Below are 24,068 nucleotides of genomic sequence, written 5' to 3'. Positions count from 1 at the left end.
ACATACTTCATTCCAAATTTGACCTTCTTTTTCTCAACCATCAAATCAACGATTGTTCCAACATTGAGGGTCTGCAGTAATCTAATATCCTGACTCCGAACTCTATCAAATAACTGCCAGTCACCTGTAGCCAGTGGTTCTTCCTCTTCAGCACAATCTTCGCCAATGGATGTTGCTTCTTCACCCGAGAATAAATAATCAAGACCAGATCTTCCATATATTTCAGGGCCTCCTGACAAAGTAGCGGATCTAAAATTAACAACAAAAAATTCAGATTAAGAAAATAAGTATTCTGTGCAGCAATACTAAATTAAGAGGTATATCATTGCAATAAAAATTGCATGACAATTTAATCAAATGGATGGCTTAAAGACATCTTAACAAATTTACCTGAGCTCTGTGCCAAAGTAACAGCTGGAATACCTTAGTTTTCTCATCAATACAATTTTCGGTTGTCCACTTCTTGGTCTTAGGGAAGTCATACTTCCATAAAATTTCTTGAAATGGAAATACCATTCCATACTCTAATGACTAAAAATCCTTCTCAATAACAACTCTAATAATGAAGTTTCTAAATGGTAGTTAATACCTAGTACTAACTCTCTGTGCCACCTTGACATATAGTATTCTGATAATTTGTTTAAATACTAAACACCATGATTAGAATTATTAACAGGCATCAACAACTACATATCAATTTTTCATGACAGACAAAAAACAGATTAATAATTTCTCGGAAAATAAGACTTAACAATTATGTATTCAAGCATTTTTTATCATTTGCAAGCTATCAAGCTGATTTGAAAATCTTACAAAACATCAAAAAGCTTCTTACATCTATATTTGAAAAAGAATTTCTTTTCACCTTTATTACTTTTATAAAAGTACTTGCTCAGAAGTTTTTGAAGTAAATTTTTCTTATTACTATCAATTAATTAATGTAAGTTACATAAAATCAAACTATTTTAATACAGAAAAGTTAAGAAAAAGTTTCTGTTACTCCAATTTTTTGAGCTTTGTGACAATAATCTCAAAAACTACAGAGATCAAGTTCTGTGACCTGTTTTATTCAACTTTACAGGTCAAAAAACACATAAAGCCACCAAAATTTCCACCTTAATTTAGGTCCCAATAATTTCAGTATGGTTTCATTTTACCCTTGGAGCAGAAATATTTCACTAGCTGTAGCTCAAAAAAAAAAAAAGAAGCATTTCTGGACACATATTCATAAGCAGTGGCGACTTGCATACAGGCACTGTAGAACGCAGCACCTCCTATTTCCACTTGATATTATCTACATTTAATATAACGAGTCCTTTATTCATTAATTCTTTCTTTATACTTGTACAATATATAATCTTTAAGCTTAATGTCAGTAGGCATCCTACAGTTTATGAAAAAGGTATAAAAGTCTTTGTATGGAACTATGAAGCACACAGTTCCAGCGGCTTGGTGTTTGGCTGTTGTGTGCATGCACACATGGAAGCTGCACACAAGGCTGTGAGGGAGAGAGCATTGTCAACCCTGGTGTGCTGGTGGAAGGTAGTTTTTTTTACTCCGTGTGTGCATGGAATGTTCCTTTGTTCATTCCCTTTTCTAGTTTAGTCGGTGGAAGGAATATGAAAGTGGTTTAGTTGTTTTTTCAGTAGTGATCAGAAGATGGCAGAAAGCAAGGGCTCTTTAATTGCCAAATCTGTCCAAAAACACACTGAAAGGGCGAAAGAGAAGCTAATTAGTAAAAACTAATTATGTATTTCTTTCTGTGTATATAGAAATTTAAATTAAGCACCATTGGCCTAGTGTGTTTTTAAGCAGACATTTGATTAAGTTATTATCTAATAATAATAAAAATATTATCTGTATTGACATTTTATTATTTATTCTGTTAAACCGAATACAGTTTTTAAGCACAATGTGCTTAAAAACCATGCACCATATTCTTGAATGTGATAAAGTGTAGAATTAGATTATTATCCAGATTCCAGCTACTCTATTTGATTCATTTTTTTTTTTTTTTTGGTTATTTTGTTTTACAGAAAACTTTAACCATGGCCTTGAAAAGGCTCAGGAAAAAATTTTCTGGAGCAGCACCCCCACTAATTTTAGGCATGAGCCGCCACTGTTCATAAGAATTTTTTTGCTTATATCAATAGCCCAAATTACCACCTAAAGTAATACCATGCAACTTATTTATATATACAAAACAGGTATATAAAAAAGAATATTGGGGTTTTAATTTGTCATATCTCCTGGATGAGTTGTACAGCATTGATTTAATCCTAGAAAAAATGAACAAAAAGGACAGTTTTTAGTTACACGTATGGCCGTAGATTGATTTCCTATCTTTCCACTTGACAGCACCACTAGCAAAGATGGAGACTCCTGAACAGAAAACAATCTTTACTTTGCAATTTGCTAAATGTTAATCTGTAGTTACAGTTCGATGTGTGTTCTGTAGAAAGTTTAATTGTGATCCTCCAAGTGACAATTACATTTGTTGATTGTGTAATAAGTCAGAAACAACCGGATGTCAGTTATTAAGGGAAAAGTATGGGATGACCATGAAAATGTTGAATGTGTCTTAGAAAAGCCAGCCATGAACTAGCAATGCCAGTAATGACAGTGTGGAATGTTTTAAGGAAACCCCTTGCTTACTGTTTACAGCTGTTACAGGCTTCGAAACCTACAGACTATGCTGTACATGTTGGCTTCATAGTAAAAATGTTGTAGGATGAAGACGACTACTTTCTTGATTGTTTTGTGTTTAGTGATGAGTCAGCATTTTATGTTAGCGGAAAAGTTAACACACATAATGTTCATATCTGGGGATCAGAAAATCCCAATGAACTCTTACAATACAAATGGGACTACCCAAAACAAAATGTTTTCTGTGCAATATCCCAACAGCAAGTTTACAAACAATTTTTTCCACTGAAGCAGTCATAACAGGAGTTGCTTATTTAGATATGCTGCATACACGTCTCTTTCCTAAACTACAAGACAAACCAGAGAATTTTATTTGCCAAAATAATGGTGTACCTCCTCGGTATGGGATTGCTTGAACGATGCTTTCCCCAACCAGCGGATTGGTCAGCATGGTCCTGATGAAGAGCTCGTTTATGGTGACTTCCAAGGTCACCCGATCTTACTCTATGTGATTTTTTTTTCTTTGGGGTTTTATAAAGGACCTTGTCTATGCGTTGAAGCACAGGATCGAAGCAGTTGTTGCTTCCATTACTCCAGGCATGCTGGTTAAAGTACGAGACAAAATCTCTTCTCAGTCGGACGTGTGCTAAGTAATGAAAAATGCTCATACTGAACACTTGTATGAGTTGTTCTTTAACTTTATTTGTAACTTATTACTGCAATCAAAATTAAGAGATATTAAACAGCTTTAAAACCCTGAATTTGTTATACCCTGTACATATACATAATCTATATATGCCAAATAACAAACACAGTTTGGAGCATATCAATTAAAGCTGATGTTTTGTGCAATGTAAGCAGGGCATTAACTGAACTTACTATATAAAATTAACTGCATTAGAGTCAACATTTGTAAAAATACTGTACACCAGATACCTACTTTTCAACATTAAAATTTAGATCTAAACAAAAAAAAAGACAAGATAATCATTTTGTTAGATTCAGTAATAATTAATATTAAACAATATTAACAGATAATTAAATCAGAAGTTAACACACCTGCAAATGTGCTTTCCCCTAAAAAATATCACAGGCAGAGGGAATCTTGCTCGACATCGTGCAAATCTAGCTTTTCCAAATAAGTCTCGTAATTTGTTTGCATCATACACATTTTCATATATCGTACCTGGAGAACGAGTATCATGTGATGACAAACTATTGAGAGATGTGTTAGAACCACCTAAACTAGTCATCGACATTGGTTGTGAGCTACATCCTCCCCCTCCTCCGCCTCCTCCTCCTCGATCACAAACACGGTTATTACCCATACGCTCATACTCTATAATTATCAGCTGTGAAGGATAATTAGCACTCAGCTCCCCACTCGTATTATTCACTGTCTAGATAAAAAAAAATTAATATTATTGAGAAATAGGTATACTTGGCCTTAGATATACTCAAACAATGACAAAGATAAACTGGTCAGTGTCCTCTTGGTCATTATTAAAGTGCGCATGCAACACTGTATGTAAGCTTAATTTTCACTGATGCAGTGAATTATTACATATTTATTTATCTGTACTTTAATTTTATGTGGCAACTTCCAGACATGGAAGTTTTTGTCACAGACATCTCTAAATTTGTGATGCACCCATATAAAAAAGCATGTGTGACCACATAAATGCCTCACTGTGAGTGTAATTTTTTTGATAAATCTGATGGACATATGTTTAGAAATGCATCATTATTATATTTGCATCAACAAAATCACACAACAGATAAAATTATTATAAAAATTTCTTATTAATAATTTCAGTGTAACAGTAATTACACAACACTTCTATATTAACTTACAGAAATTGATTTTTTAATTTATTTATAAAAAAAGCATTCATTGTAAAACAAAATGAACTTTTATAAATCATTTATTTAATATAATTTCAGAAGGGACTACCCCATAAAAATTTAATAAAATACACATTAAAACAAAACAATTGCACATACGAGGTGCGACAATAAACTAATGAGACTGATGTGAAAAAAAAACTTGCTTACCGTTTTAGTCATGTTTAGTGTTGTCTCCTTCAAAGTAGTTCCCCTCTGATTGCACACACTTATTCCAGTGCTTCTGCCATTGATGGTAACATTTCTGGAACTCATCTTCTGTAATATCCTCCAAGACCCTCGTCACAGCTTTTTGGACATCTTGTTTTATTTGAAAATGGTGTCCCTTGACCGCCATTTTGACTCTTGGAAATAGAAGAAAAGTCGCACGGAGCGATATCTGGTGAATAAGGTGGCTGTGGTAGTACTGAAATTTGTTTTGAGGTTAAAAATTGCTGTACTGACAGAGCAGATGGTGCATTACTGATGGTGTACTGATGTATTGGTGTACTGATGGTGCATTATCGTGATGCAGAATCCAATTATCAGCAATGTTGGCACGGACACGAAAAACTCATTTACGAAGTCTTTCTAAAATTTCTTTGTACAAATATTGGTTAACTGTTTGTCCAGGAGGCACCCACTCTTTATTAACAATTCCCTTGGAATCGAAGAAGCACACAAGCATGCATTTCACTTTTGACTTTGACATGCGAGCTTTTTTTGGTCTGGCTGATCCCTTTGAGCACCATTGCAAACTTTGGCGTTTTGTCTCTGGATCGTATTGAAAAAACCAACCTTCATCACCAGTGATAACACGACTCAACAAATCTGGATTGATTTCCGTTTGCTCTAACAGATCGGCTGCCACATTTTTCCGTGTTTCTCGCTGTTGTTGTGTGAGATTTTTGGGGACCATTTTTGCACAAATCTTTCTCATACAAAGATCTTCAGTTAATATTAGATGAACTGTTTCTCAATTGATGTTGAGTTCTTCTGCAATCATTTTCACAGATACTCTTCGATCACATCGTACGATTTCACGCACCCTGGTCAAGTTGACATCTGTGCGTGAGGTTGATGGTCGTCCACTGCGGTATTCATCTTCAACATTCATTCTGCCTTCACTAAAAATTTTATGCCACCGAAAAACTTGAGCTCTTGACATAACCTCCTCTCCAAAAGCCTTCTGAAGCTTACCATAAGTTGTCGTCGCGTTTTCACCTAATTTAACGCAAAAAGAAATGGCATACCGTTGCTCAATATTTTGCGGTTTCATTTCTGTGACGAGAGACACAACACGTGTTCACTTATTACAGCACAACTCACGACTGAGCAGTTGCTTCAATGTGCCGCTTGGACTAGAAGTAGCTTATAAACCAAGGTCAAAGATGGTGTGCCAAGCTGCAGGGTTGCCACATCTTGCAAAGAAAAATCGGTCTCATTACTTTATTGTCGCACCTCGTATATAATAAAATACTACACAAAATAACATTTATGTTTTACTTTCTTTACGACATTCAAAACCAGATCTACAATATTCATTCGAAATTGATATTTGACTCTTTTATCAAAAAGTAAAAAAAAAATATTATAATGAAGTAAGTCTTAGAATGGATCACTAATCACAACAAAAAAATATTCTTTACTTTCCATCCAAACTAAGATCTACAATATTTTTTTAATATATATATATATATATTTTAATAATACTGTTTAAAAGACTGAAAACAGAAACTGACTGTTATTGTCCTTAAATTTTATATCACTTAAGCATGTAATATAAAACACTATTATTAAAATAAATTCAGTAATTAATGATTCATCATACAATTCTATTTTTAATTATACAATAATTAAATTCATTTTTCTCTCTCTTTGTGTGTATATATGTGTAAGTATGTTCAATTTCAAGTAACATTATATCCAAGATTAAATCCTTCAATTGTTACTTTAGTCTAAAGTATCACTGCCAGTTTCGTAAGTATGTACACACAAACTTGATGAAAAATCTCCATGGAACAGCTAGACAAATGATAATGAATATTAAAACATTAATTATTTTAATGTAACTAGAACATGAATAGATCACTTTCAGGAAGTTTTTTAATGTATTTCTGGGGTTATACAAAAACTATTCTCAATTTTATAAGCCTACCTGCCTAAATCTTGTCTCACAAAACCAAGCAGCAGATATAAATATGAATTCAACATATATGATATGTATGAATAATATCTCAGTAGTTTAGGGCAGAGTCATTCTGTCACTCCCATGTGAAAGTACAATTATTACTTTATGAGTATAATAATGCACTGTAAGCTATTACTGGTCTGGTGCCGTGGCATGCTGATGATACACAATTAAAAATTTTCTTGAGTCTTTGTTATTGATGTTTAATAACGATATCATTTGTAGCTTACACCATTATTCAGTTCAGTGAAAAAAAAGTATTTCAGTCTATGTTACTGTGTTACTCTGTACAGCACAATACAGTTTCATTCAATGTTATTTTCATTAATTCTAATTTACACTGTGTTTTTGTGCCAATCGTGTTTTAGCAGTGAGTGATTCTATCGTGAAACATAAATCGAGAGAATACTGAAATAACACTGAAAAATAGTCAGCAATGTATACAGAGTGATTCAGGAGGATAAGGCAATACTTTGACAACTCATTCTAGAAGCTAAAAATAACAAAAAAGTTCATATTAACATAGGTCCAAAAACGTTTCATTAGCAAGTTATACAGGGTGAAAGATTTTGCCCAAGTTTCAGTTTCTTCGGGTAAATTAAGGCTTTCTGAAATTCTGGAACGGTCAATTAAGGGGCAAATTCAATTGTTTCTTATGGTTTTTGAGCTGGGAAATCGAAAAAAATAGGTCCCAGAACTGTATCTCTCTTAGTTTCTAAGATATCCCATGTAAAACGCCAAAAATAGGATCAAAAAACACATTTTTTTACGTTTGACGTACAATAATGTTAAATTGGCAATAAATCATATATTTTTTTAACATAAATTGTAGAGAATTTAATTATAAGAAGATTGATGTAAATAATGTCAATAGAAAACAAATAAAATTTTAAACATGTCGACTCTTATTAACAACAAAACAGATTAATTTTTAACAGACTGAAAAAACTTTTTCGTTATGTACAGTAGAAAATAACTGGAAGAAGAAAAAATACTTACTGTTTTTTTTATGATAATGATAAAATGCTGTTTACAAGTAGGATTTTATGCGGTTTAATAACTTTAAAAAATGCCACCGTTGTGTTCAATGCACTTTTCAATGGTTGTACTAGATTTTGTATTGCCAGTCTAACGGTATCTTTGCGTTCCTTGATTATAGCTGCAGCGTTGAGAATGCGAGCAATCGGTTTATCGCGTGTGTCTACTTTTTGCTTGTAAACCTCATTTTTCAACCATCCCCACAAACAATAATCCAACGGAGTGAGGTCTGGGGATCTCGGTGGCCAATTAACCAGCCCTCCAAATCCTATCCATTTACCAGCAAACTTTTCATCAAGACATTGCCTTACTTCATTAGTGAAATGTGTAGGAGCTCCATCAAGTTGGTAATACATTTCAATTTGTTTTGCTAAGGGGATATTTTCCAGCAATATAATAAATTCATTACGTAAAAATTCCAGATAATTTCTCCCTGTGACACGATGTTGTAGTATGAAAGGACCAATTAATTGGTCATCTATGATACCACACCAAACATTCACTGAAAATCGTTGCTGGAAATTGTTTTCCACTGTAGCATGTGGGTTTTCTTCAGACCAACGATGCGCATTCCGTGTGTTGTTTATTCCATTACGAGTGAAAGTAGCTTCATCCGAAAATAGTATAAATGGAATTAAATGCTGATTCCTATTAACCCATTGACAAAACTGCAGCTGGCTGGTGTAGTCACCAGGCTGGAGATGTTGCACTTCCTGAATATGGAAAGGATGCAATCCATTATTATTTAATGTCCTCCATACTCTACTTTATGAAATATTGAGCCGTGTTGCAATTAATCGTGTGCTCGTTGCCGGACTACGTTGAACCATCTGCAGAATGTTTTCACTTCATCAGCATGATTTGCTTGTCGTTCAGATGAAATATGAGCGCTGGGAACTGTACCATTCTCACGAAGATTATTAAAAATTCTAATTAATACTTTACGATTTGTTACAACACGACCAGGATACCGATGTCGATATTCCGTAACCGCTGCCGTAGCACTTCCATTGCAAAATCCATACATGAAAATCATGTCGGCATATTCGGCATTAGTGAAAATACGCTGCATTTTTCAAAACAAAACTAAACAGAATTTCACTTTTTTTAACAGACTTGATTTTTATGCACTGTAAAATGAATACAAAATTACACTTCTTAACAGTTTTCTGAAATTTTTACGATAAGAATTCGACGTAATACTGCAAACACGATTGATCAGTGTAAGGTTATTTAACACATTACCACAATTAACTGACAACAATGAGTAGTATTTAAACAAATTGTGATGAAAAAAATCAGTGTTGCCAACTTGTTTTCCGTAGGTCAAAAATTATTGTACCTACTAGACACATCTGTTTTCTTTTTTTGTAACATTTTCTGCTAAGTGTTCGTCGGTTTTGTTGTTAATAAGAGTCGACATGTTTAAAATTTTATTTGTTTTCCGTTGACATTATTTACATCAATCTTCTTATAATTAAATTCTCTACAATTTATGTTTAAAAAATGTATGATTTATTGCCAATTTAACAATGTTATTGTATGTCAAACATAAAAAAATTTGTTTTTTGACCCTATTTTTGGCGTTTTACATGGGATATCTTAGAAACTAAGAGAGATACAGTTCTAGGATCTATTTTTTCGATTTCCCAGCTCAAAAACCATAAGAAACAATTGAACTTGCCCCTTAATTGACCTTCCCAGAATTTCAGAAAGCCTTAATTTACCCGAAGGAACTGTAACTAGGGCAAAATCTTTCACCCTGTATAACTCACTAATGAAGCATTTTCGGATGTTTATATGAACTTTTTTCTTATTTTTAGCCTCTACAATGAGTTGTCAAAGTGTTGCCCTATCCTCCTGAATCACCCTGCATATAACCTTAAAACAAGATAACCCTTATTATCAAGGGTTAGACATTGTTTAATCAAAGACATTACTTGGAAAGTAAGTAGCGCAATAGGCATTAGCGCAAAAGAACAATTTTTAATATAATGAAGAAACACAAAATTGATGGTAAAACACGTTAGCCCTAAGAAGACTTGAATGCGTTTGAAAATGATAGAAAAGTTGGATGATTTTACTAAAACCGCTATCAGAAAAAAGTTCATTTGTTTTATTTCAATGACAAGCTTCCTAACTCGAACAAAATATTAAATGCTGTAAATACAGATTCTGAACAGCTGAATTTTTCTACAAACACATTACATCATGCTTTAAAATCAACGAATCTTCATTTCATGTCCAGAAAAAAATTAATTCTTTATCGATTCAATGCAAAGATATTATTTCAAGGCATATGGAATATTCAAGAAAAATTAAGCGATTTTGTGAAGAGGGTACAACTATTATCTAGATGAAACTTGGGTTAATGTGGGACATGTACAGGAAAAGGGATAGGTGGATAAAGAAATAGGGTGCAAAAGATGCTTTTATGAAAGGTTTGTCATCTGGATTGAAAACCCCGGCTGGAAACAGTAAATTATTAATAGTAATGCACACAGCAAGTGAAAATGGGCTTTTGAACAATAGTTTACGGGAAATGAATGAGACAATTACATTCAGCAATTTAAAAAATTATCAAAATTTTTTCTGAAGGATCCATGATAATAATAGATAATTCACTGCTCATTGCCTGAAAACTGAAAAAATTCCAAAGGCTTCAAACTGAAAATTGTTGAATGTTTAAAATCGAAGAAAATCATGTACACTTAAGAAATGTTAAAAATAGTAAAATCAGTTAAACAAAAATATATTCAATATCAAGTAAATGAAATCGCAAAACTAAAAAATTGCGTCGTGTTGAATCTTCCTCCAAATCATTACATTTTAACCAAATAGAATTAATATGGGCACTAGTCAAACGCATTGAGTTAATAACACAACTTTTAAGTGATGTAAAAATTTATTGATAGAAGGTACTAATAGAGTAGATGCAAACATTTAGAAAAAATTTATTCAACATGTAATTAAAGAAGAAAAAAAGCATGAAAAGCAGACAGTTTGTGTGAAAATATTATTGAAGATATTTGATAAATTTGGAAAACGATGGCAACAGACAATAGCTTATTGGGTATTGAAGAAATATACTGTGGTAACAAATACTTTTTTCTGTTTATTTGATGAAATTTTAATATAGCAGTAACATATTTCTTAAAATTTTTATTTGAAAGCATATCATTTTATTAAAATTTTCTAATTTTTGTTTACAAGTTATCTTTACTTCATTTTTATGTTATAATTAAAGAGAAGTGTTTTTTTGGATGTATTTCGCTAAACTAAATTAAAATCATTTTACTGTTACTCATCTACCTTTATCACCTTTTATAATTAAAAAAGGTACTTTGTATCACATCAAATTTTAATAGTACATAAATCAGATTTATCTATGCTCATGTAAGTTTTAAATTTTTATTTGTTATTAAAGTGAGCTATGATTAGTTGGGTCATGGAGGTTACATAAGCATGACTTCTAACTTGCACATTTTTCAACTGCCTGATTTCAGTTCACTTTATCTCATTATTATAAATAACTAATTTTTGTTAATTTTTAAAAATGCATAAAATGCTAATCCTGTATACTCATGACGCAAAAAATTTAAATCACAGCAGAATTGGTGGTCTATAATAATTAAGACCTGATTAATTTCCTATAATAACTTTTTCTTTGAGAACAGAAGTCTGATCAACATGTACATGACATCACTGTTTTTGGCTTGGTGTTATTAGTCCAACTGTAATAAAATTTTTACAGTGACAAAAATTGTGTTTTAAATTTTTTATAAATTTTTATTTCAACATACGAAAATAGTTTTGATTATAAGAAAAAGTTTGGTTTTAATGATCGGGTAAAATTTTTCAGGCTTGGTGGCATGACCAATCAGGTGACGAACAATCATGGACAATATACTAGTACACTAATATTAACTGTTCACCACCTGGCAATACTGTCCACTTGAACCAGGTTACTTCAAGCTAGAGAAGAATTTACCCAATCTTTACCGCAGAAATTTCTTCTTAAAATCTAACTGAAGCAAAAATTAATAAAAAAACAAAAATCAAAATTTAATAATTAGGAACAAACTGGAGTTATGCAAGCATCAAAACAAAGACAACAGTATAACATGCATGTTTCTTGGTCATCTGGTTCAGAAGAAACATTAACTTAGAAAAATAAATTTCATAAATTTAATACTTAAATTTCTTGTAATTTAGCAGTCTCAAAAAAAAAAAAATCTAGGGTACATTTCATTTAAAATGGATTGATTTATTTATTATACATTTAAATTAATTGATTTCACAGTTTCTACTGATTTTCTCCTTGAATACATTTTAATTAACAAATTAAAAAAAAAAATTCAAAGAATTATTTTTATAATATAAAACTAAGAAAAGAATATAAAATTTATCTAGTAAATGTTTTAAACAAAGTATACTCCATTAGTACATAAATAATGAAAATTTATGAAATACGAGGGTGAATCAAATTTAAATGGTAATTTTGCTATTCAACGCCGTAAGCAGTTCCAAGCAAGGTGGAGTGGGAGTTTAATGTTCAGTGTGTTATAGAGAAGGAACCAGCTTTGATTAGCTCCTTCGCTCTGTTCTGTAGTCAGTACAGCCATGAATGAACAACGTACAATTGTAAAGTTTTTAACTAATGAAGGCCTTAAACCCATGGAAATTTTAACTTGTTTAAAAGTACAGTTTGGAGACACTACACTGTCCCAGAACCGAGTAAATACATGGGCCAGACAATTTAAGTGCGGGCAAGAAAGTATACAAAACAAAAGTCATGATCGATGTCCAAGGTCAAGTCTCACAGCTGACAACATCTGTGCCATTCAAGAGCCTATCAAAAGTGATTCCCAGTTCACTGTTGAAAAACTCGCACCAGCAGTGGGTATAAGCTATGGGAGTACTCAATCTATTATCACTGATCAACTTGGCTTTAGAAAAACTAGCTCTCAATGTGTTCCAAGGTTGACTGAAAAGCAAACACAGAACAGGTTAGAGATCTGCAAGAGACTTTTGAATTGATTTTGGCAAGAAGGGGCAATTTTTTTAAGTGCATCGTCACATGTGATGAGACATGAGTTTATCATTACAATCCGAAGTCAAAAATGGCGAGTAAAGATGAGGGCTGTCCAGTGAAGGCCAAAACCATCTGTCAGCCAGAAAAGTTCTTCCAATGATTTTTTTTTACTCAAGGGGAGTTTTACTCATTGATTCTCCACAATCAATGAACGGTAAATGTGGCTTATTACTGCCAGTTGCTACAGTCAACAAAAGTCGCCTATGCCCATCAGTGATGTCATCCTTCTCCATGATAATGCCAGGGATTTTGACAAGGGATAAATTGGAAAAAAATGCACTGGGAAACCAACCTCCCTACAGTCCAGATTTATCCCCCTGTGACTACTTTTTGTTTACACCTTGAAAGAATTGCTTGGAGGGGAACGATTCGAAAACAATGAAATTTCAAGGAGCGCAGGTAAAATTGGTTGACAACTCGTCCTCAAACTTTTTATGAACAATATTCAAGCTTCCAAATTGTTGGCAAAAGTGTGTAGATCGTGCAGGAAACTATATAGAGAAATATGAAGATGTGAATTGTGTATATTATTAATCAATAAATTTATTTTTAAAAAATTACCATTTATATTTGATTGCCCCTCATATTATTGTAATTTTAACGACAGAAATGTAAAGGCAAACCTAATATACATTGTCAATTCGAAACTTTCTCAGAATTAGTTTATTTTTCAAATACTGCTTATTTGAGAAAGTTTTTGGAATACTTTTCCTTCAAATTAGTTTTGTTCAGTAGCTACAAACTCTTGTCAACGCAAGTTGGAAACATTCATGGAATCCATTTTGAGATATTGCCCTCAGATGCCTCATTGCATTGACCATCTCATCATCAGCGTTCTTGTATCTTTTTCCCTTCAGATCAGTTTTCAATTTGGAAAACATAGTAAAAATTAACTGATGCAGAGTTGGAAGAATATGATGTACACTCTAGAATTTTAACATCATGTCGTACCTGGTAATGTTTAATAAGCATAGACAACACAATGTGCCAGTGCATTGTCATGCAAAAGAATCCAATTCTTTGTTTCTCATAATTCAGGACGTTTCCTTCTAACTGCATCCCATATGTGACAGAGAACTGATTGGTTTTTATGTTGATAGCACTCATAAGGTCATGATGTACCTACATCACATGTATTCCGTTTTTGCATACATTCATACTAAAGTTGTTTGTTTCCTATTGTGTATATCAGAGTGAAAAATCTCAGCAATTGAACAGTGCACAATTATCAAATTTTCCTTAAAAACTCATCATCAGAGATATGATAATTGTGACAAAGAATATCGACTATATGTCCTTATTTACTGTTTGTCTGTCAGGAATGAATTCATAGAAAACATGCAAATCAAAAAAAATTCTGACATAATTGCCTTTGCTTCTATTCCAATGAAATCTCTGTGACCATGTAGATGATGTTGATGACTGGTATTCTATTTGTGGATTGTATAAAAAAAAACACCATGCTAATCTTATTCCCATTGTGATGAGGTCTCTTGCCAATATTAAGCAAGTTTCTTTCTGCTCTGCAGCTAACAATTTTGGAACATTATATAAAAAAATGTGATGCGCAATCAGATCATTATGGTGGAGAATACTGTAACATTCCAGCTATTGAGGTTATTTTCTTGACAGTTTGTTTTTCTTTTATCACATTGAAAAATATTTTCAACACGCTAAACATTTCTTCATTTATAAGACCCACTACAAATGTCGTCTTCAACAGTAAAACATCCATCACTAAACCACTTATATCAATTGTAAACCGCTATTTTCTTTATTGCTGAATATCCATATGCTTGTTCATGCAACTTTAATATTTCTGATGGTAATTTTTTAAGCAAAATTTGATAATTGTGCACTGTTCAATTGCTGAGATTTTTCACTATGACATACACAATAGGAAACAACCAACTTTAGTACTAATGAATGCAAAAACAAAATACATGTGATGTAGCTGTTATCATGACCTTATGAGTTCTGTCAACATAAAAACCAAAAATTTCCTAATTACAATCGCTATTTTAAACTGTATGAGGCAACTCCAGGAACCTTTTGAACCAACCTTGATTTATAACTGTAATGGTCACAGCATTTGCTGACTGGATTACAACTTCATAACATAAACAATTTTTTATTAATATAAAATTTAAAAAAGTATAATTTTGTTTATAAAAATAAATCTACATCATTAACATTTACTTCTATTTCTTATTTTGAATTGTCAACAAAGTATAGAATAATCTGCATTATGTTGCAATAAGAATGGTTTTTTTCAAACAAAAATGTATTATAATAATTTATTATTTTTTATATAATCTATTCAAATACACTTATTTTTAATCTATTAATTTTCAGATACTTTACGTACATTATTCAAATTCATCTAATTTTAAACACTATTCTTCTCCATATGTAAAGATTAGTGGGGAAAAAAATAAGGGTTTAAAACTTTCTTGCTTTTAATACATTTCACAAAGAAAAAGATAATCTCTTATGGAATAGAACAAACTACAAACACAGAAGTGAAATAAATTATTCAACTGATACTTACAAAAACTCTAAAAGAAAATTTTAATTAAAAGTACACTGTCACATATTTTAAATAGTTAAACTTATGAGAGAAAAGTTTATTTTCCCTTAAAAAGAAATTTTGTAACAGGAATTTACCCTTTTACTTTCAGCAAGATTCCTTGCTGTTTATCAATGATCACACATATATCAAACAGCAATTTGAATGTTACTCTTCTAGAAGAACATCTCAATAGCTGATGAGCTAGCTATGTTTCTAAACATAATCTTCACAACTAGCTGAAAGTTTTACGTATTGTTAAAAATGTTTAATTTTTGTACTGAAAATAGACTTTGCAAGATTATAAGGCGCTAAAATTTTGTTTTTAAAAAGAAAAACTATTTTGCTTAATAATAATAATAATATTATTATTACACAACTTAACAAAAAAATGAATACTTACTACATGGCTGTAGTCTAAGGAGACGAGATCCAGGCACTTCTTCATTATTTCTTGACACTGAAACATAAAATAGATAAATGAACAGGGTCTAACACAAGACATGTTTTAAATTTCTTAAATGCTAATTATAATGAACTTGACAATAACAAATTCACTTTTTTAATTTTTAATATGCAATGTTTCACGTTGTATATTCTTGGGGGACAATAATTACAAACAATCTGCATTAATGTAGTTTAAAATAATAATCCAACTAAACTACAGATTAATCACATGTAACATAAATACGTCACTCACACAAAAAAAAATTAAAAACTTTGTAAATCTTTTCTACTACGATTTAATTAAAAAGGAAGATTCACGAATAAAACCTAAAGAGCAATTTCTTTATCAAAATCTTAAATTTAAACTAAAATATGAAGTATACAAATTCAAGAGCTCTCCTTAAAAAATTATAATCAACACACAACTAAAGATGTAAAGTCTTTCTACGAAACATAAGCCATACAGAACAGTCATGAAATACACATATAATAAATGTGCCAATACCAATTCTATACTACGATAACTGAATTTGCTATTTACTTAGCAGCACCAATGAAACCAGTTTATACATAAGATATTTAAAATTAAACATAGAAAAAAATATACATATATATTCAAATACAAATAATAGATAAAAATAAATATGACGATTAATAATAATCAGAGATAATTTAACTGAAATGGCAACAGAGACAGTCATCATTTTTCATAGTTACTTCAGTAAACCCTTACAATTATAGATTCCCATGTGAATCACAAGGTGATCTATACCTAACCCATATGTTCTAATTAATCATGCGACACCTGATTCATCTGATCAACAACTTCAGATGTCACCTTGGTAGGGGGTACATGGTATCATCCTACTAATCACATGTTACCATGAGCCACAGAACATGAGATACTGCAACTCACCCAACAGCAAATCAGACAAATGAAGATTTATGTAATGGATATTTTATAATAAAGTGAAAGGTTCAAAAGAGGCAGGCCTACAAATGAAATAGTACAATATTAGTATTCCTAAACAATGTTTACTGAAAAAATGTAAAAAATAAAAATGACTGTTGATCAAGAAAATAAGTTTGGCAATCTCAACCAAAAACATAAAGCAAAGAAAATATATCCAGAGTAGGAAACTTACTTATCAATAATGATCCAGAAACATCGGTTTAGAAGAGTGAAAAGAGACTGATTTCTAATTGCCTTTTGAAATTTCAAATTTATTGAAAATCTTAACATAAGATCATTAAATGGTAACCCCGTTCCTTTTTCACAGGAGAGAGTAAATGCATTAAGTTATGGTGGGCTATCCAAGGAGGTTTAGACTTTTTAAGTTAACTTTATGTGCTCAATTAAGACGGCTTGAAAATATATTTACCTTTATGTTTTACAGTAGTTTTTATTTTATAAATAATGCTTTTAGCTATCAAGTTGATAGAGGACATCACTACAAACTTGTAAAATGTGAAAAGCAAATAATACAAAAATCAAGGCCTGCAGGCCTGCAAATAGTCTCAAAATAAATTTTCTTCATATAATGTTGGTGATGAACAGTTTTAATTACAGAGCAAGTATAATACAAAGGAAAAGCTTGTACAAATAAATTTAAGTTTTGTAGAATGATCCTACATATTTAATAAATATACAGCTACTTTTATTAGAACATGTATATTTAACATTTTTCACATTTCAGTTAACATTATTTCAATCACCATAAAAATCTAGACTAGAAAAACGACTCTTTAGAGTCAAGTAACTCAACTTAAGTGACAAAATAAAGTATCCCAAGCATAAACTATATCGTTTAAACTATACCGTAACGTGCAAAAATATGATTGCAGTTTTATTCAAAGAGTAAAATTAGATGAATACACCTTTTAGTAAAAACTAAATAACTGTAATCCATTAGATATTAATGACTACAACCCTAATCTGATACTTTTTTTTTGTCTTCAGTCATTTGACTGGTTTGATGCAGCTCTCCAAGATTCCCTATCTAGTGCTAGTCGTTTCATTTCAGTATACCATCTACATCCTACATCCCCAACAATTTGTTTTACATATTCCAAACGTGGCCTGCCTACACAATTTTTCCCTTCTACCTGTCCTTCCAATATTAAAGTGACTATTCCAGGATGCCTTAGTATTTGGCCTATAAGTCTGTCTCTTCTTTTAACTATATTTTTCCAAATGCTTCTTTCTTCATCTATTTGCCACAATACCTCTTCATTTGTCACTTTATCCACCCGTCTGATTTTTAACATTCTCCTATAGCACCACATTTCAAAAGCTTCTAATCTTTTCTTCTCAGATACTCCGATTGTCCAAGTTTCACTTCCATATAAAGCGACACTCCAACCATACACTTTCAAAAATCTTTTCCTGACATTTAAATTAATTTTTGATGTAAACAAATTATATTTCTTACTGAAGGCTCATTTAGCTTTTGCTATTCGGCATTTTATATCGCTCCTGCTTCATCTATCTTTAGTAATTCTGCCTACCAAATAACAAAATTCTTCTACCTCCATAATCTTTTCTCCTCCTATTTTCACATTCAGTGGTCCATCTTAGTTATTTCTACTACATTTCATTACTTTTGTTTTGTTCTTGCGTAGGACTTCATCTATGCGGTTCATTGTTTCTTCTAAATCCTTTTCTCTGCTAGAATTACTATATCATCAGCAAATCGTAGCATCTTTATCTTTTCACCTTGTACTGTTACTCCGAATCTAAATTGTTCTTTAACATCATTAACTGCTAGTTCCATGTAAAGATTAAAAAGTAACGGAGATAGGGAACATCCTTGTCGGACTCCCTTTCTTATGTTCTTCAATTGTTACTGTTGCTGTTTGGTTCCTGTACATGTTAGCAATTGTTCTTCTATCTCTGTATTTGAACCCTAATTTTTTTTAAATGCTGAACATTTTATTCCAGTCTACGTTATCGAATGCCTTTTGATACTGGTAAAAAAAAAGTTTAAGGGAATTAAAAACAACTTTTAATCAACTAGAAATTTAGCACTATCAACTAGAATAACCGCAACGTATCAAGCACAATCGTTTTAAAATAAACTGGAAGAGGTGAAAAACTCGCAAAAAAAGGAAATTCTTTTCACTTCATATCTCACAAAAGCACTGAACTTACGTTACTAAATAGTTTATTCAAGTTCAAACATGTATTCAAGTTCATTAAAATGTAAAACTAAGAATTTCAGTAAAAATGCTTTTTTACTCTTACGTACAACGTGAAAGGTACGTTTTAGTCGTATTTTAATCAAAATAATAGAGGATTTTCGAGGAAAAAAGACACAAGAATTAATGCTTAGTTTTTTCTAGGTTAGTATTAAATACGTTATCAACTTTATACTTACCACGCTATCATTTTCCTTTGCTCTATACGTATTTTTCGAAAAATACAATAGAAGTTGCTGAATATCCCCTCGAGTTATATTATTAGAATCTTCCATGATGTTGAAATCAAATTAAATTAACCAAAACAAAATTTGCCTTACCAAAACACGCCGCATTCATCTTCCATGGTAGACTGTGCAAGAACACATGGACGGACCACTGCCATTTTATTTTTGAAGGTAATCTGTAGTTGAGGCTATTTACGACGCAGCTTATTTACGAAAAATAAAAAGTCACAATAATTAATTTATTAGTTTAAAAAAACACTTATAATAACAATATCTTACGCAAAAAATATATCATGTAGCTTGAAACGGAGTTGAAAATATATTACTTTTTTATCAGACAAGGAAGTCAATATTCGAATGGCAGTTCAATGTTACGCGTAGAGTATGAATTGAAAAAAAAAGTTGTCACGATATTTGTATGAAGATGACGGATTTTGGATAAAATAAATTTTTATCTTAAACATTTTCTAATATTATATCGGTTTACTTTTTTATGTTATCATGGTTACGATCGTATTTTTGGAAGCTGGCATTATAATGTAAAAATTGTAGATTTGTAATCAAATTTATTCTAAGAAAATAATAACAAATATCTATTTAAAATGTAATGATTGACTTTTAAGATCCTTTCATTATTAAAAGTTTTTATGAACATTTTACAAATTTAATGATTGATTAGTTTTCTTTCTTACACCCTGAATAATGTAGAAGGATGTAACTCCTGCTAGAGTTACATGTGTGATTGTAAAAAGAAACACAGTAATTTGTAATTTAATGTGCTAACATCAGCTACATTTTAAAAATTTTGTTGCAAAAACCTGCTTTCTCAATATTTTATCTACAATTTTTCCTGTGATTTTGTGTATACTGATTCCTTTAGTACCAGTATTAATTTGAGTAATATTCAGTTTTTCTTTTAATATGTTGTTTTTGTTAAATTTTGTGTATTTATAAATCTCATGTTTGAGTGTGTTGGATTTTTATGAGTAAGATTTGCATGTTTTGTAGTTAATGTATGTGTATATGTTGCATTCCTATGAGATGATGGTTGATTCTGTTATTATGTGTAAACTGTGTATTCATTCTTTACAACAATAGGTTGATATGCGCCCATTCTGTCTAATGTAGTATTTAGTACAATTACTACATTTTAATATACATATTTCTGGCTTTATATGTTTGCCAGTTCATGTGTTTTATATTATAAATAAGTATATTTATTTATATTTCTCACATTATAAAAGATTACATGTTTGAACAGTTATGTATACTATAGGCAATTCATAGTTTTTGAAATGTAATATCAACAGAAATACCACTAACTTCAATAAAGGAACAATATAATGTTTTCTGTAAGATATTCTTGTAAAATAATATCTGTTAAACTTAGTGAATCTTTAATAGTTTATAAGAGTTACCAAGTTTCATTATGCTGATCATTATAGTTTCAATTATAAATAAAAAAAAAAGAATAAATAGTTAATTAATGATTAAAAGATATTTAATGTAATCAAACATTATTCTTCAATCTTTTGTTGGGATATGTTCAATTTAAGTAACACCTTTGTACTTTTAGGAATGTATATTTCATATTTAATATTAATGTTGGAACAATAAAAATAATGTTGTAAATAATGTTTAATTATAGTTTATTATAATTATTGTAATTAATCTATTGAGTTAATTCAATTTTTTTTTAAATTCTGTATTTTTATGTAAAATTGCTGGGTTTTTAATACTAAACCAAATCAGATTTAATTAACATGATGTTTTTAAAACTTATGTTACAATGCTTTCAGTTGCTATTCAGTTGCCATCTTCAGTGACAGATACTACTTTTTCTCATTATTGCATCACTTGATTTCATCACCAATAATTATTTTGAGTTAGGAAGACTGTATATGAATGTGGTAAACGAGCTGGTTTGTTTTTATTCTGAAAACTTTATTATATACAACTTTTTTAAATTTGAGCCCATTTTCAGTTTAAAAACAAAGAAAATTGAGAACTTAATCTCTGTTTACATATGTTAGTGAGCTATATTTTTTAATGTTTATCTTTGTTTTTATTTATTTTGTGCTGAATATTCTAATGCATCTGTTTGTGCCAGGTTATAGTATTGAGTTTTATTTGATCTTCAGATGACTTGGGTGGGTTTAGTGGTCTGTGGATAAGTACTTAAGCTTATTGAATTAATTAATTAAGCTTATAGTTTTTGTAAGATCAGATTGTTTGAGCAGTTATGAATAAGAATATCAATTGTTGTAGGCTTTTTGTGTATATTGAAATTATGTCTTTGTTGGTTACATTTCATGGTGGTGCGGTCAAGAAAATCTATTTGTTTATTGTGTTAGTATTCAGTAGTGAAGTTTAACTTGTGTATGTTGTTTATCTATGTTCTTAATCCTCTCTAAAAGTACTAAAGACTCTAAGAAATGCCAATTAGGTCTTAGATTTCATGAAGGGAAAATCCTGAAATTCACCTCCTTGCAGTAGAGACGGGGCAACAATTATATATATTAAAGTTGGTTGGTTTAGGTACATACAAGTAGCTAATATCTAATGAGTAAAGGGACTGAACAGCTCCTAGGATAAGGAGCTCTGCCCCTATAAATGCCAACGATCTTTTTGGAGGGTGAATAAAAATAAGGGTTTGGGGAACTATTGCCCTATGGATGAGAAATCACCCTCAAAGATGGAAGAAATTTCTATAGTCAATGGCATTAGGATACAGAAGGCAGAATACTATTGTATTTTTCTTTTGTTTTTACAGCTGGCAGAAGGAGGAGGAAAAATCTGCAACCAGACGCCCAGCAGCTCGCACTACTGGGGGTGTGAGGTTTCCCGTCAAAGACGGGGAGTCACTAAAAACCTCCCTCTAAGACAACATGTCCCGATACCCGCCATAAGGCATTGCTCAGGACATGCTGTTCTTCATGGGTCACAAAAGACTGGGTCAGGAGTTTCACCCACTCCACTTCATTGATGGCAGTGACCCAAGGTCCCCTACCACCTCCGTGAGTGAGCTGTCCCTTCCCAGCCTTACCCATGTTTTTAGGCTTATGAACCATAAGCCATAATGACCTCCACCCTCCAATTTCTCCAGGTCTTCTTTCACCTATACCATATCAAATCGGTCTATCTGATGGTATCCCAAGTCAGGTGGCATACCTAGGCAGATGTAAGCCCCAGGCAGACAACGCAACCCTGCCCTCCTTTCAATGGCATACTGTGGAGCAGACAGACGTGGAGTTCTAGGTAGCAGGAGCTACCTTGATGCAAGGACTGTCTCTTCACCAACCCCTCCCTGCTCCACAACTCACTCCTCAGAGATCTTGAGCTGTAACACCTTCCTGAACCAGCTGCAACACACACTCCACTTATGTGATCCCGCAAAATGGATTGTATGACACTTCCTAGGGATTTAAGACTCCTATCCCTGGGTCTGAACGCTACTCATCTCTGACATTCAAAAAAGGTGTAAACCACAGTATTAATCTGGCCGCAGTAAATGCACTCCAAAGAGGGTCTCTTCCCTATCAACCACTGTATTACCACTATATTAATTTTTCCCAATCAGACACCATGGTGATGTCTTCTTTTGTTAAATATTCCAGGGATAAAATGACTTCCCATTTGGATCTTTGGGAGGGGAAGCAGCAAAAGGAGTGTTGCAGAGAAGACAAAGCAGTAAGAATATGTACATGGAATGTGAGAACATTATTGCCATCAGGTAAGTTGGAAAACTTGGAGAAATAAAAATAAATAAAGTGGATATAGTAGGGATAAGCTAGCTTAGATGGGAGCGAAGAGGAGAGTTGAGAAGTGATGAAGTTACCTTATATAAGTCAGAAATTGAAAGAAGAAAAAACGAAGTAGGAATAGCTGTAAAAAATAATGTAGCAAGAAGAGTACAAAAAGTTATTTATCTTGATGATAAAGTAATGGCTTTAAGGACTGGAGTGCTGCCAAAAGATCTAGTAACAGTTCAGATGTACATGCCAATGTTGGAGTATAAGGAAGAAGATATTGAAAAGATGTACAATAACATTAAGGAGTTATTAGAAAATGAACAGGATTGCTGTAAAATAATTATGGGGGGACTGGAACACAGTGGTGGGAGAATGTAAAGATGGCAAGACAGTGGGAAAATTCGGATTGGGAACATGAAATGAAAGAGGAGATAGTCTGGTTGAATTTTTCCAAGAGAAGGATTTATTTATTACGAATATGTTTTTCAAGAATCATAAACGAAGAAGATATATTTGAACAAGACCAACAGATGGATCTCACTTTCAGATAGATCATTTTTTGGTAGAAAATAGATACAGGAATGTTGTTTAGAAGGCAAATGGGCTTCCAGGAGCTGATACAGGAAGTGATTATATTCTGCTATGATGGAAATAAAAATAAGATTAAAAAGAATTCAAACTCCAATGAATGTGAAGAAATAGAATGTAGAGGAGCTAGAGGACATAAGGAGAGTAAAAGGGGTGAAATGATGACAAAGGCAATTACTCAAGGTAAAAGGGAAAATGAACAAGTAGAAGAAATGTGGTCAAGGCTAAAATCACCTGAGGAAAGCTACAAAGGAAAGAATTGTTTCTATGATGGCATTCAGTCAAATAAACCTTGGGTAACAAAATAAATTATATAAAAAATGGAAGAAAAAAAATATAAAAATAAAGAGATTGCAGCAGAGCAATCTATTGAAAATTGAATAACAAATTAAAGAGAGAGACACATAAAGCAAGGGAAAGGTTGTTAAAAAAA

The 24,068-nt window shown here is 31.9% G+C and overlaps 1 protein-coding gene across 2 annotated transcripts in view; it reads right to left on the bottom strand.

The window, feature by feature from the left end:
• Positions 1 to 19,439, bottom strand: part of EDTP (Egg-derived tyrosine phosphatase) — a 52,472-nt gene extending 33,033 nt beyond the window's left edge. For both annotated transcript variants that reach the window (XM_075363283.1, XM_075363284.1), the window contains exons 1-4: positions 19,248 to 19,439; positions 15,827 to 15,883; positions 3,706 to 4,046; positions 7 to 249 (exon numbers count right to left, since the gene is read on the bottom strand). In XM_075363283.1, the coding sequence (XP_075219398.1) occupies positions 7 to 249; positions 3,706 to 4,046; positions 15,827 to 15,883; positions 19,248 to 19,343 (737 nt within the window). In that variant the 5' untranslated portion in view covers positions 19,344 to 19,439. The remainder of the gene's footprint in view (positions 1 to 6; positions 250 to 3,705; positions 4,047 to 15,826; positions 15,884 to 19,247) is intronic.
• Positions 19,440 to 24,068: the final 4,629 nt, after the last annotated feature.

The sequence above is a fragment of the Lycorma delicatula genome, chromosome 4, assembly GCF_047948215.1.
Source record: "Lycorma delicatula isolate Av1 chromosome 4, ASM4794821v1, whole genome shotgun sequence".
NCBI lineage: Eukaryota > Metazoa > Arthropoda > Insecta > Hemiptera > Fulgoridae > Lycorma > Lycorma delicatula.
Note: the sequence above shows the minus strand (reverse complement) of the source record. Positions and strands in the feature narration are given on the sequence as shown.